The sequence below is a fragment of the Lepeophtheirus salmonis genome, chromosome 14 (genome assembly GCF_016086655.4).
Source record: "Lepeophtheirus salmonis chromosome 14, UVic_Lsal_1.4, whole genome shotgun sequence".
Lineage (NCBI taxonomy): Eukaryota > Metazoa > Arthropoda > Copepoda > Siphonostomatoida > Caligidae > Lepeophtheirus > Lepeophtheirus salmonis.
In genome coordinates this window covers 21,137,743-21,153,559 of record NC_052144.2, presented here as the reverse complement: position 1 = coordinate 21,153,559, position 15,817 = coordinate 21,137,743, and the positions used below count along the sequence as shown (strand labels likewise).

The following is a 15,817-nucleotide window of genomic DNA, read 5'->3' as shown; positions in this document are numbered from 1 at the left end:
ATTCTGTTTAGAGATGTTAAAGGGATAGTGAATATTCGTTTTCTTCTACAGTTATATATTATAAAATCCACCAACATTGAGATCACTATTTTTTTCCCATAAAATTCCAAATATGATTTGCTATAAGAAGAGAAATCAAAAACTAATTATTGATACTTACACGTGGCAATGGAGTACTAGTAAATTGATAAATTAATGTACCATAACGTTTATTTTTGAAAGTAAATTAAATAAGTTTGAGTAAATTAAATAAGCACAATGATTAATTATGAGTACTTTAGTTTTTTGATAATAAAAACAATCAAAATTTATTTGAACATATCGGCGTTATATTTAATTCAAATCTTAACCTATGTTGAAAGTGCACATGAATTATGATATAATTAAGAGCCAAATAACAAACAGAAATAGTGTACCCACATGCAATATTTCCTTAATACGATTACATTACCATTTCTTATATCAAAAATAGTTATATAATTTACATTAGGGAGGACTATATACAGTGCACCCAGTATACACATTCGATTATTTATGCACATTGCTCACGCCTATAATAGTTCATTGTACGATTACTACATTGTTATTTTTTAGATTAAAATTTATTTATATTATATATCATGGAACACTATATAGACTGCAACCAGGATTTGTTTTCATGTATTCATTCAGAACAAAAAACTAGCTTTGTTTTATTGATATAGGTTATTATTTACTTGTGGTAGTATTCGCTATTGCCCAGAGTTATTAGGCATCGACGAACATACAAATTTTGCTTTAATAATATAAAATATAGAAAATAACTCTATATCCAATTTTCCGCGTTAACCTCCGTTTTACACATAGGTCATAGGTAGCTAATCACTCAATAATTAGACATTATTTTCTCAAGAGTAAAAAAATACCAATTATAGACTAAGCGATAAAAATAAATAGGATTTGATGACCCAATACTTTAGCTCGTTGCTAAACCACATCTATATCAAATTTCATTTTTTAAATTTTATTAAAATTAGTTCCGGCTTTTTAAATTTTAATATGAGTTGAACTACGTTTTCGAAATCTCTTTTTTTTCTTTATATTGTATTAGTATATGAATCAGGAAGAACTGTATACAGTGCACCCGATAACGTCTTTTCATATATTCATAAATTATTCATTACTCAATAATTCAAAGTTACTTTTTAAAAACTTTTTCACAACAATTACCAAGAAATTACAAAAGTACACTTAGTTCATGGTTGCATAATGAAATGCCATAATTTCATTAATTTAACATCCTTTTAAATTGGAGGAAGCAAGAATGGCTATTATTATAAATACCCCAAGAGTAAAACTTTGTTTTCTTAATTAAGATATAAACTCTCCTTAACTTTTATTTTTTTGATATGAGGCATTGAGCTTAAGTTACACACAATCGCAATTAAAAATTAGTCCTCACAAAACAAACTAATTTTGCTTATTAATATAAATTTATCCAAAAATTGTACAATAAAAAAAAATATTTTTTATTAATAACTCCACAAATATAGGTATTAACTATATAACTTATGTCATTTTCTATAATACTTATTTACCCAAATCAAGTCATTCTTTCAATCTAATTTTTGTGTTTCATATTGAAATATTTTGAGACTAACATAAAATATTTTACGACTTCATCAATTACTAAATTTTATTTCAATCCTATTTTATATGTATGCATGTGTGTTATTTTATGAAATATTTTTAGGATGAAATGGATTTGGCTTACATTTGATATGTAATTTAATTGATAAATACCTCTGCTCAGCAATAAAATGTTATATTTGTAACTATATACAACTTTCAGCTTTAATTATAGGTGGTGTTTGATTTTATATTTGAAAAAATTCACATTTTGAAGAATTTTTAATCAATTGTTAACTAAAGCAATGAAATACATTTATTGTCAAATCCCGATAAATTCAAAACACGCTTATAATAAATATTCTCTCACATGTCAATTAATTACTAAATCAAATACTTCCTATAGAAAAAACATGAAGAAAAAAATAGCATAAAATCAACTTTTTCTTCCCTTGGTATCAACTTCAGAGGAATTCAGGAGGATTTTTCTTTTGATACGTAAAGGTACAAATCTTAGACTGGCAATAACACTTGTTTCTGTATGTTTCATTTAAAATTTAGTTCACATTGTTTTTAGTCATTACGGATACATATCATGAGTTCCCCATCAAAACACTTTTGCTGAAAGTTAAACTCAAAATCTCAGGTTTCTATCAAAGCCATCAGTGTTTGATAGAACAAAAGTTCCTAAAAATTATAATTTTTATATACTTCGGTTATAAAAAGATATTATTATTAGTTCTTTCATCTGAGAAGATACAATTTCTTATATTCGGATTTGACTACATTAAACACCAGGGAGAGTACCCAATATTGTTCTTAGTTATTAAGCGTCAATTAATTTTGCTTTACGTATTTACTCTTTTTTTTCTTTCTTTTTTAATATAGATATAATTATCAATGCTTGATGTTAAAAGTGAGTTATCAGCCGACAGATCAAACTTTGCTATATTAGAACATATTATAGAAAAACCATCAAACTTTATAAAAATATTAAGCATAGTTTTTGAGTTTTAGTGAAAGAAAAAATGACCTCGGCATTAATTTTTGAGCTTAAAAATTTTGTGGCGGATTTTTTTTTTTTTTTTAAATTAATCATCTTACGATAAAAGACATATAATATTATTAGATTGTAAATTTTATATTCATGAAATTAGGAATATTAATGATTATCAAAATAATACCATTTAATATTTTTGTTTCAATAGATTATTTATAATAAATTCTTTTGGTTTACGATATATCACATATCAAAAGTCCCTTGTTATGTTTATTCCTTCATTTTTAAGACCCAAGGATTACAGTTGGACTTAGTCACAGATCCAAAACTACAGCTAGGACTATTGTCAGTATAATAAATACCAAGATTGAATCTATTTCTTTTTTGTTTGTTTTTTTGAAATTGTTCCAACACCCAAACAAAAAAAAATATCATTTTTCAAGGTAATTGAGATCTTTGTCTTTTTATCGATGATAAATCTAAGCATTTTTCGAATTTATATACAATATATTCTTAGATTATGTTTTCTTAATGATATTTTCTATATATATTATATGTGTGTAGGTAGACATATTTCAATACAAACTTTACTCCATTTCATCTAAACAATAATTCTTCAAGAATACACAGGAACATTAAAAATCTATAAAAAGAAATAAAACTTTACTTAGACGATGTATTATTCTGAAGAAGAAACAACATTGATAGAAAAGGGATCCCAAATACAATACTTAAACTTTCGCTTAAAATATAAACGTAAATGTTTTTCTGTCGTTTTCCAAAAAAAACAACGCATTCTTTCATTATTTTTTTTTGTATATATTTCTTATAAGGTATTCCAAATCAGGGTCTATGTAAGGTTGGGCACTTGTGCATATTTAATCTTTGTTTCTCATTTATTTTGGATAAAAATATATTTCAAATATTCTTGAATAATACTGTTAAATTATTTATTTTTTTGTAATTTTAAAGATGAAAAAAATTTATATTTTTTAATTTAGACCCTTAAACTTTGATTTTTCATATTGATAAATAAACAAAATTGAATGAAGTTTTCAAAAATTTATCTAATATAAAATAAGTTTGTAATTTCTACAGAGGTATTGTGCTAATTATCAAAAATAATAAAAAAGATTACAATGGAAGAGTTGGAACATGGAAAGGTGTTTCTTGTTTTCCAATTCTATTGACATTATTCTTTAAGAAAGAACAATATGTATAAAGTAATCGTTAGTGCGTGAATAACGAAGAGTGACAATGAAGATTGGTTGTGGAGTTAAGTGTCGTTCCTTGATGGACTCAGAATAGAATTGAGGATCGACGGTGGAGTAATTCTTGCTTATAGCATAGGTATATACGGAGTGGGGATGTGTATATCTCCCTCATCTCTTAGATGGTTGTATCTAGTTTGATGAAACGTCAGGAAGGATATGCTGCTATTCTTCTAAACATTTTTTAAATTGTATGGGTAACCTAGTTAGTTTTAGGTTTCTTTTTTTAGCAAACAGCAGTTTATATTTTTTACAACTATTATCAATATTTACTTTTTTGCTTCTTCTTTATTTAATTTCATTATGAAGGTGAACTATGTATAATAAAATAAACATTATTTATTTTAATACATCAATAAAAAAACAGACAAAAAGTGGCAATCGAAAATAGTTTCTAGAATATTCGAGAAACCCCCAAAAAACTGAACATATTTTAATGAAAAAAAAACTCCGATTTTAGAGTTGAATAAGGATAAAAAAGGGTATGAAATAAAAATTGAGATTAAACATCCAAGTCAGTTTCAAGAGGGGTTTTCAATTTTTCTAGAAGTAGGAAATCCATAATATTTTGAAAATATTTTTCTTATTTAATTTAAATTTATTTAAATTAAATCCCTGAATAAGAAACTTGGAAAATGTGAAATAAATCTTACTATGGCTTGTAGAAAATCAATTTATCTAAGTAGATATTCTGATTTTGATATACTATTTTTTTACAAAATTTATATATTGAATATGGAGTATTATATCCATCTTATTCGAAATGGAAGCAGGCTTACGTATTGTTCTTTATAAAATAGAAGATGAATAGCAATCCACCAATCGAATTTGCATTTCAAGCATATTTTACTATCTTCTTAGTTATAAAAATTTAAAACACGGAATTTACATTACTTTAAAAAAGAACTATTCGGCTTTTTTGAATAGGAGGAAGTTTACTTTTAATTAAAAAAGATACAAAATCCAAAATTGTCAGTAAAAACATCAATCAATTTTTCATAAGATTATCGAACCAGGAAAAATAAAAAATATTCGGTGCTAAAGTTATAGGCAAATTAGTTAGAAACGTTTGAAAGCTCCTCAACTTATATTTAGAAAAGATAAAATCCTCTTATTTTTAAGTGTGCAAGGAGATATTAAAACATATATTAGGAGCAACGTTATCGAAATACAAACAAAACCTGAAAATTGAATATATTATTTCAAAAGTCAAAGGGATAACAACATATGGTTGTCTTTTCATGATTTTCTACGATTTTTAATCATTTCATTGTGTGTTGTGTATTTATGGTTGTTTAAAGTTGAAATGCTCGTATTGGGGTGAGTGCAAACTAATAAAAAAGTTTATACGGCTAGATGATATGTTATACTAGGCCTTGTTCATATAATTGAAAGAAAGAAAAACTACAGTGAATGACATTTACATAGGCAGTAATTACCAATGCTGCTCAACGGAAAAAATGAACAAAAATTGAAAAAGTAGAGTTTGATCCCTTGATTCAAAATATGGTCTTAGACCAGACCTTTATAAAAAGGCTATTAAGTTTTTTTTAGATTTTTGGCTTTGTTTAAAATTCAAAGCTTTTTTTAACCACTTGCTGTTGAAGATTATGGATAAATGATATTTATATATTTCAAACCCTAATGCTGATCAATTCCAAAACAGTTTTTAAAAAGTATTTATTATTTTGAGAACTTGAGTTATTTTTATTTAAAGTTTAAATATTTTAATCTTTACTAATTTATTTTCTGTACAAATAAACTATTCCTAAATAGACTTAACTTCTCTAAAAAAAAGAAAGGTTGACATAAAATATACATTGTTTATTTAATACTATTATTATTCATGAATTCATAAATTTTTTGTGCAAAAAGATGAGCGTGTCTACATTTTCTGCTAATAAACAAGACCGAGTAGCAGTCACAATATCGCCACTTTTAAAAAAAATATTTTGCTTGATACAAATGTACCTGAAGTTGCGAGGTATTGTGAATCTAACTTGAAAACATTGGGAAACTTAGTTCAATTATCCCTCCCCCATACCACTGGGTGTTTGCCAATATGGATAAATTTTATCATATTTAAGTAATGATCTCTATTTCTATTTCTTTCAAATAATGTTTTATTTCTTTTGAATCAGACTTGTAGGTATCATATCAATATTTATGTAATAGATATTTCAGATGTAAAATAAATGTTTGATTATGTAAAAAAATAATAACCAACGCAATTGCTGCGATTTATTTATAGATTTATGTTATGTATAATATATAAATCAAATAAAGAATAATATCAAAATATATTATATTTGATTATATATATATATATGTACCACACCGAGGATAAAAACGTACCGTAATGAATACTATATTTTTTTTAATGCCATGGAAAGGAAGAATTAATTTTAACATTTTTCAACTATTTTTCTTTCTTTAGCCTCATATTACATCATATTTTTTTGAACATATAACTATGCTAGTCTTAATATCCAGAATTCTAATTCAAGTTTGTAGTTCAACCTTCCTTAATGCACCTACATTAAGTAGTACATTAATGTATCTTTTTAGGGGTTATTTTAGATTTGAAGGTGCAGTGTTCTTGTGACAGTAGACGCTATATTTCATTCTCTGACCCATATTATTTTGTGTTTTAGGAAACAATAATGTTATCACTCAAGCTACTTTTTAAACGGGAGAAAGTCTCATTAAACTATTCCACTTCATGTTTTTTCTCATTTTCCTCCAAATTAACATTTTCCGTTTTCTTGTCATATAGGAAGTTATTTTCTTAGTAGGACGTAAGCTTACTTGTAAGATTGTCTTAACACTTTGAAGCTTTTATACAAAGTTATTATACCTTAATTATTAACTTACAATTATATTTAATTAATTTATAATAAAAAAAAAAAAATTCTCGAAATTTTGTACTCTAACGCGATATTTTAACAGTCTAAGTAAATCATTTTTATAAGTAAATTATTTCTTATGAAATAATCATAAAATCTTACTTTAATATTAACAATTTATCCATAAAAATTATATAAATATAAAAGATACAGTATACAGCGATGATATATTTCAAATTTTAAGTAGATACATGTGATTAAAAACACTGAATGTTAATTTAAAATATTAAGACGGAGCGGGGCTAAGTGTTACAAAATTCAATATTCGTTACATTTACTAGGGGTGTAGATGGGGTATTAAGATTTAATTTATTGACAAGCTCAAAAAAATATGTAACTTTTAGCACAAATTTCATAACATAATTAACTGTATTTTAGCTATAATAGAGCTGTAACATCAACTCTTCCAGTCGACATTTATAAATAAATATATGGAACGTAAATAAAATCATATTAATACACTCAGCAGATTACATTTTTACATCATTTATTACATAAAATATTGCATGATAGGAAAATATTTTTTCAGAGTATTGGCATTAATTTAGTCTATAATTTTGTTTTGCCATTCTTCACAACAATGTTTTCATAAAATATCAACTAATTTTCACAACTTGAACTGAGAAAAGCGTTTCCTTTCATAACTATTTTTAATTCCGGATAACTGAATTAATACTCTCATAACAAAGGTGTTACTTCAGTGTGTAAAAATTTAATCAACTATGAATTGTCTATGAATCTTGGGTTAGAAACATAATAAAACATTGTGCATGTAAAAGGGAATAAGACGTTTTTTACTTATAATAATTTAGAAAGAAAGAGGTAAAACAATACCTCTCCCTGCATCATAGGGTTGTTACTCACATTTGCTGTAAAATATTTTTTTAATAAGTCATTTTTTTAAACAACTAGGTAATGTTTCTAAACAAATATTAAAGTTAATAACAAAAAAATGATGAATTTTTATTTCAAACATCTTCAACAATTTTCTAAATGACCAGTCATAAAGTTAATATTAAAACTTATATATTTATTAGATTAAGTAAGCAGAAAAATTAAACTGTATGCCAAAGAAAAACAATGATATTGGAATGAAGTAATTTAATAAGTATTAAAAATCCCTATACAACGAATAGATTATTATATTTAAATTTGTTTTGGATCAATTAGGGACGAGAAAATTAGGAACGTTGAAGAAACATATGTGATCCTTGAAAACATAATAGCTTATTTATTGCCTACTGTAGTAATAAATATGAATGTATTTTGATGTAAAAACAAATTTTTATTACGTATTAGGATCTGATTTATATTAAAACTACATGTTTGAAAAATAAATTTTTTATTGACAGTAAAAGTTTAAGGATATTCACTTGTCAGCCATGTTTTGTCATCCACATATACGGCAGTATTTCATCATTTTCTTTCATCTTGATACAAAAAAGTTTTAATCCTATAAAACATGGCTGTATAAGTAGGCTCTCAAGATGGTTGATATATACAATTTATGGGATTAATGTCGGGGAAGCTAGGAAGTAAAATATGATTGGACACCCAGTCGTAGAAATGCTCTTGAAGTCAATCCTGAGTCGTTTTGGAGGTGTGGACAGAAGGAAAGTCCAGCAATCTTTTCACTTTCGATATATGTTATGTTTGAGGCATCAACATTGCAAATATCGAGATCGTGATTCATCAAAATCTTCAAAACAGCGCACCTGCATTCTCCCTCTAAAAATGTAATTGGGATGACTCCATAGTTGTGTTTTGTCTACCATGTGAAACGTTAATATGTCTATTTTCCCATACAGAAATGTATTGCACAATTTCGGCATCATCTATGAAGTTGAAAAATAAAAAAAATTGAAGAGCTGGATTTTGTAGTTACACCATGTATAATATTTCACAATTTTATAGTGTATATAATGTGCAATTACTATTTTATGTACAACAATAAATATGCTTATTGGGGACAGTTATACCATCAAAAAGACTTATAAAGTTGCATTATCACTGAATAAAAAAATCAACTGCATTGATGTGGTAGATGTTATAAATATATACATATTATATGAAAAAAATATAGTTATTCTCTACATGGATAGAATATTATTTAAATAAATTCCTGCTGCTGAAAAAATTAACATCTAAAAAACGCTTTAAAGTCATTTTTCAAATTATTTTCTACATATTAAATAATGAACTTCTTATTGTTATCTGGAATTTTTATGAATATGTTTAGATGTAGTTACAGATGACCATAATTTTTTAAGGAGATCAAAGACTTTTCTTGGACGTCAAAAAGGATAAAGTTTTAATTATTTACTTGGGAGAAATTCTTATGTTGAATTAAATTTTTGTAGGTTTGATTCCGGTCGCTCAAACATAAGAAAATGTATACTATGTATATTTACTTCAAACATAATTCCAAGATCAGATGGAGTAATACTAACACTATAATATTTACTTATTCTTAATTGGTGTAACTCTATGTGACTAGTTAAAATAAAAAATACGTTTGGTTTTATCTCAAAATATACTATAGTAATGGCTGACAACTAACTTTGAGTTATTGAGATATAAAAAAATATTACAACTGCTTTGTTCTTCCATCCATATGTACATACATATTTTTGTGTCTCTAATACCCTAAAGACATTTATTTATTCTTATTGAATTTATATTTTGGTTTTCGAAAAACATTTTGTTAATGCAGGTAATTAAGAACATTTTTACTATTTATATTTATATGTAAACAAATCTTCCTTTTTTATACCTAATTAGACCTATGCAAGTATTAGTGTTGGGGTTCGGTCTGAAAATTCTAGATCCGTCTGACACCGTTATGAATTTTACTGAACCAAACTAATTTGGTATTTTAAAAATCTCTCTGGACCGGTCTAAAGAAAAACTCCGTTTGGATAATTTTCATATAAAATTCTGTCTTGACGTATTCTATAGATTCTAAAAATGGGCACAATAACGCCATTTGAAGTTGAATGTGCTTCATAAATCTTATTTCTGAAACTAAAAAACAGAAGGATGAAGAAAATTGGAGACATTTTTAAATCGGTCCGTGATTTAAAAATTATTAATTTTTGGTCTACGGTCTAAATTCCCGGTCTGTGCCAAAATATTGGTAAAAAAAAAATACTAAAGACCGAACCCCAAAAAAAATGTTTTTCGACTGAGTCTCAACAAGAGTTACAAAAAGTAAAAAGTTTCTACAAATATCTGAAGAAACTCTAATTTTAAAGTGTTCAGAATACATTTAAAGGGCAATACAATTTTTACTGTTTATAAACTAATAAATAGATAATTTAAAAAAAATTTACTCTAGTTATTTATAATATAACTTTGTCTGATAAATCTTTTTTTTTTTTCCAAAAAAGGAAGGGACTTAATTTTATTCAATTAAATACATGGATAGGAACAGTGAGATACTTATATTTTAGGACTGTAAGTAAAAGGGACAACTTTTTTATACATGTTGCATTTATTTATTCAATAAATTGCTTTTATAGCTCATTTATGAATTTCCCTTCAAATTGATCTACTAAGATTCAATATGATTGACGACCATTTATCACAAAATTAAAAAACGTCATTTTTAGAAAAAATATAATTATTTTTGTATTTGTAACCGAGAGTAAGAAGCAACTTGAGATAAATATAAAGGAGCCTATAACAAAATACATTTAATTTCGAGCTTACGAACATTAAACTAGATCAACTAATATGTAACAAAATATATTTTCTACTTATTATATTTATGTCTCTACCCTTCAACATTGAAAATTTCCAATTTAGCACTCATTTAGTTAAACATTCCTATTTATTTCCAAAAACTCAAATGAAAGATTCCATGTATGAATTTTTCAACCCTACTCTAAACACTAAAATGGGAGGTACAATGTGCAAATCTATTGTTAACGAATTAATCCTAATAATTGGGCAAATTGAATTAGTAATAACAAACCAGTTTTATATACAATACTTAAATTGAATCAACCGAATAAAACAATTAATGATACGAAAAAGAAATATTAAACTGAAATAATAATAAAAAAAAGCTACATGTGAATAAATAGTTTGAACTAGCGGATCAGACTTGTTAACATGTATTTTATAGTTAATATATACATATAATATAACTTTAGTACTGATAAATAGGTTACTTAAAAATCCAATTTCATTGCTTCATTGATCCAATATTTGCCTTTTTCTCATTACTCAATTAGTTGTATTAATTAATATTTATTGTGAGGTAATCTAAGAAATAATTTAGCCAATGGGTTTACAATTTTTTTTATTATGCATACTCGTAAATGTTTAGATTTTTTTTTATCTCTGTTGATTGGGAATTATGTACGTTGTAGAGGTGGAACAAAAATCGAACAATTAAATTTTTTTTTTATCTAAGTTGTACATTTTGATTGGGATCACAAGTTAATTATCACAACTAAAAAGCTAAAATAAATGCTTAAGAAAACGCACTACATTGAATTGAAAATTCTTAGACATAAAAAGCCCAAATGTGGTTCGGGATTTTAAATCTAGAACAAGTTTATGAATACATATCAATATTTTACTTTAAGTATATATCTCTGAAATTGTGTTCATCAGATTCAACTGACAAAATTGTTTAAGAAAAGTTTGACCCTTATTGGATTGTCCTGGAGTATTTTCTTTAACTCCTCCGGATCCAGTTTGGCCTTTTTGACAAAACCCTTCATCCCCTCTAACGTTTTGGACTTACTGACGGTGGTCCCGGAGACACCCGATTGTTTGGAGTATGCAAGTAAAAATTCGTTAATCACGTTCAAGTGTCATTTTCTCGACATGTAAATAAGCTAGAGAGCTAAAGACTGTTTTGTTTTGTAACTAATTGTTTATGCTTCAATATATCAAAATATAAACTAATTTTAATAACTCCATCTAAAATTAATTATTGAATTAGTAAGTGGTCAATGAACCATCAAGTATCTTAATTCAAGACGGATATACTAAAAAAATTAAAAAAGAAGTTCTTTTGTATCTTTATTTGTAATCTTGATTTATTTTTTAGAACTTTTTATATTATATATATTTTTTTTTCAATTTTCTTTAATATAATGCTGTAATTAAAACTTGGACACATTTACATTAAAAAAATAATTTTTTTTTTGTGTGTGTGGAGAAATTAATTTGAGTGTTTTCTTAATATTATAGAACTGTGTCACTACCTGATCTAAGAAATAACAACGTAGCATAGAATATGTGTAGCTTATGGTCAGCCTGTTATATTAAAAAAGTAATATGATTATAAATAAAGAAAAGTGTGTCTATTGTAGATGCCTAAAAACATCAAACAATGTATTCCTGCTAGAATTTAATAAATATTATATTTTAAAATATTAGAATGTGGGTTACTTTTTACTGTATTTTGTTTGTGGATCCTTTAATTTCCTCTGTACTCAAGTGTATGTAGGAAGTAAACGCAAAATTTGCTTATCTTTTCATATTGAAAATTTAGTTAAGGTTATCATTCGGGAAGATAGTTCATTTATTTGATATGACAATGTACTCTGTACAGAGTGAGGATTTTAAATCCGGAACAAGTTTACACAGCAATATTTTGGCAATCCTCAAATATATGTTTATGAATGTGTACTCATAAGATTAAGCTAACAAAACTGTATGAGGAATGGTGCAAAATTCTGAAGTTGTACTCTATATAAGAACGGCGTGTGCCTGTTATTGTGTGATCCGTTCATGGTGCACAAACCAAGGACTTAAATTACTCCATAAATATTTATGCTAAAGAGTTTAAGTGTATGTTAACTGAACCAGTATCATGAGAGAATTTAAAATTCGTTCAGTTTGTCCAAATCTGGTATTTAAAACCGGATTTATTCCTTTAAAAAAAATATGTTTTTAATATTTTTATGTTTTGGGGAAAGGAAACAACTATGTGAGAGGTATCATGGAGATAAAGTCCAATAAACGTGCACAAAACACTGTTTTATGTTCGTTGAGGGCTTCCATTCTCGAAGAAGTGGCCAACATGGACAATGGTTCGAATTAATGACTTCACTATTGGATCCCTACATGTAAAATCAAAAGATTTGTGAATTGCTGAATTAATGCTTTATAAATTTTCTTTAAATGAGTAAGTCTACATCCATACATTATCGTCGACGTATAAATAGACTTATACAAACTAAACATAATACAGTTTGTTTGTTTATTTATGATATTCTCCTAATAATAAACACGAAATCATAATCATTTCTTTCAAGAAATGTGTCACAAATATAAATTGAGTATTCACTTACGATGAATTCATGCATTCATATTTGAAAAGAATTTAAATATTAATAATGCATCCAGAAAGAATATAAAATATATTGTATTTCTTTGAATGTAAATAAATAAAGAGAATTAGTCATATGTTGCAAAACCCATCAAGCATCAAACAACACCTCTGATGAATGAAATCGAATTATATCAAACATATAACAAAATTTGGTTATAAGAGACAAATTCAATTATCAAAATAAAATACCTTGAGTAGATAAAATTTCATAAAAAAGATACACAATATGCTGATTTTACAGTTTAAATATATCACCCAATTATGTGGAGATTGTGTGTTAAAGCATTTTCATGCTATTTAATTTACCTTTTCTATGAATTGACTTATATATACATTTTTTTTTTTTTTTATAGTTCCCAAAGTTTCAATTTATGGAGATCGAGATGTTTATGTCAAGTCTGGAAGCTCTGTGTTCTTGAAGTGCGTAATAGCTCAGAGCCTGATAGAACCAACTTATATTGAATGGAGATTTGGAGATATGATCATTGAGGGTCGTGGAAGGATTCATACAACTCCCCCAGAGCATTTAGCTCCTGGTACAACTATGAGTACATTAAGCATTGCTACCGTCGAAAGATCCGATTCTGGACCATATACTTGTATTCCGTCTATGCTTAACAACGCTTCTGTAAATCTACATGTCTTTGAAAGTAGGATATATTGATTTAAATTTTTTATTTAATCAAACAAGCATAATGAAATGATGTTCCTCAAATGCAGTCTCTTGTCAATTTATTATGCATTGTTGCATTTTTATTTATGCATAGATTACTTAACATCTGGATAGGCACTAGACACACAGTTTTGTTAATATAGCCTCGCAAATAATTCTTCCATTAAATAGCAATTGTAAAATAAAAGAACTATTTTTTGTTAAGAAGTGATGAATCATGAACGCACAGACAGGAACTTATCCCATTGTCCATTGTCCTTATTTTTTATTGAAGTAATTAATCATGCAGCTGTGGAGCTACTAGTGAGATATTTTGTGGGAAAACTTTTTTTGAAAGTGAAACTTGAACGAGTTATCCAAAAGCAATTATAACTATGATTAAATTTGGCCGAACAAAGAGATATTTTATTTTATAGAATTTCCTTCTACTCCGTTCAGATCTAACTTATAATTGTTTATCTTATATATTAGTGAGTATGGAGGAAGGACCTCTTATTAAATCTCATCCCAGGAAGACATTTTTTGAGGGAGTACTTATAACATAGTAATTATGCTGTCAGTTCCTTTGTAGTTCATCATTTTTTGCTTATATTGAAAAAGAACGTCATTTGATGAACCTTTTTTATCTATACGTTACTATACATGAAGTAGTTAATGTTTCACATAAACAATACAATGATAAAATAAAATAATTAATTGAATCAAAAAGTAGTGATTATATTAGAGAAGTGGTGTGATTATAAACGTGAATAGTTTATCCGGATGTTAAATAATTCATGATTTATACTATAACTGTTATTTGATAAGCCCAAATATCCAAATTTTTGAAAAATAGATTTGATAGAAAGGATTAATACCCGATTTGAGCTTTAGATATTACCAAAATTAAAGACGTGGACCATTCCACAAAAACTATAATTATTTATCTCAGAACTGAGTGTAAATTATTTTGTATTCTACGACGAATTATTGTCAATATATAACATTATTTATAAATTAAATAAAGGTTTAAAAATATAGTTAAGAATATCAGGTATTCTTATTCATTCCAAAAATTTAAATAAAAAGCCAATAATTTATTAAAATATGTCTATGACTATATGTATATTTGAAGTAAAAAAATATAACGTGATGATTTTCTTCAGTACTTGTAGTTACTACTAATTTACGAGAAATACAAAAATAATCCCAACTCAAATTCAAGAAAACTCATTCTAGCTTGCTTTTGTGTATAAAAGGCCTTTATATCTTAGAAGTAATCAAAGCATTATCCGTAATCCTGCTTTAAAAATAATTAAATTAAGTTTTGTCTGACCTTGACCTTTCAAAATTTAATAAAGAATATAGATAGAAAGAATAGATATAACTTTCTTAAAAAGTTTTATCAAAACCAATTATTTACTTTTTCAACAATACTGGCCACAAACAGAAAGAACAAACACACAAACTAACCAAGATGAGAAACCTCCACTTCGTTAGCCTTGGATAAATATATAAATAGAAAGGTATTAATTTTCATATGAATACATTTATTCTACTTTAATTTTAACATCTTACAGAATAAAATTGATTTTTTAATGTGTTTTTATAACTTCTTTCTTTTCTTGGTATTGTCATCCAGTTATAAAAAAGGAAAAAAATGTAAATAGTTTTTCTTTCTCAAACCATAGAAAAAAAAAAGTTAACATATAAGTCGAAAGTATAGTTTATTATAAACACTTTACCCATTGTGTATTCTTATTTATAAAATTAATTAAGAAAAGGTAGAGGTAGAAAACAGTGTTATATTTAGGACATTCAAAATAAAATTCTTATTTAAATTTTTAACAAAATTAAGTGGTTATTAAAATTATTAACAAAATAAAATGCTTATTAAAGTAGTTAACATAATATATAATCATTTTTATTTTAAAAGCATTGGCTGTCTTTGATATCTACCCAACAGCAATTTAGCTAGTTAAAATATAACAAATTTTTCCTAGCTACTTATCCATTAGTCAGACA

The 15,817-nt window shown here is 26.3% G+C and overlaps 1 protein-coding gene across 2 annotated transcripts in view; it reads left to right on the top strand.

Moving 5' to 3' along the window:
* Positions 1 to 15,817, top strand: part of LOC121129792 (limbic system-associated membrane protein) — a 262,656-nt gene that overhangs the window by 237,501 nt on the left and 9,338 nt on the right. For both annotated transcript variants that reach the window (XM_040725515.2, XM_071893418.1), the window contains exon 7: positions 13,494 to 13,790. In XM_040725515.2, coding sequence (XP_040581449.1) covers positions 13,494 to 13,790 — 297 coding nt within the window. The remainder of the gene's footprint in view (positions 1 to 13,493; positions 13,791 to 15,817) is intronic.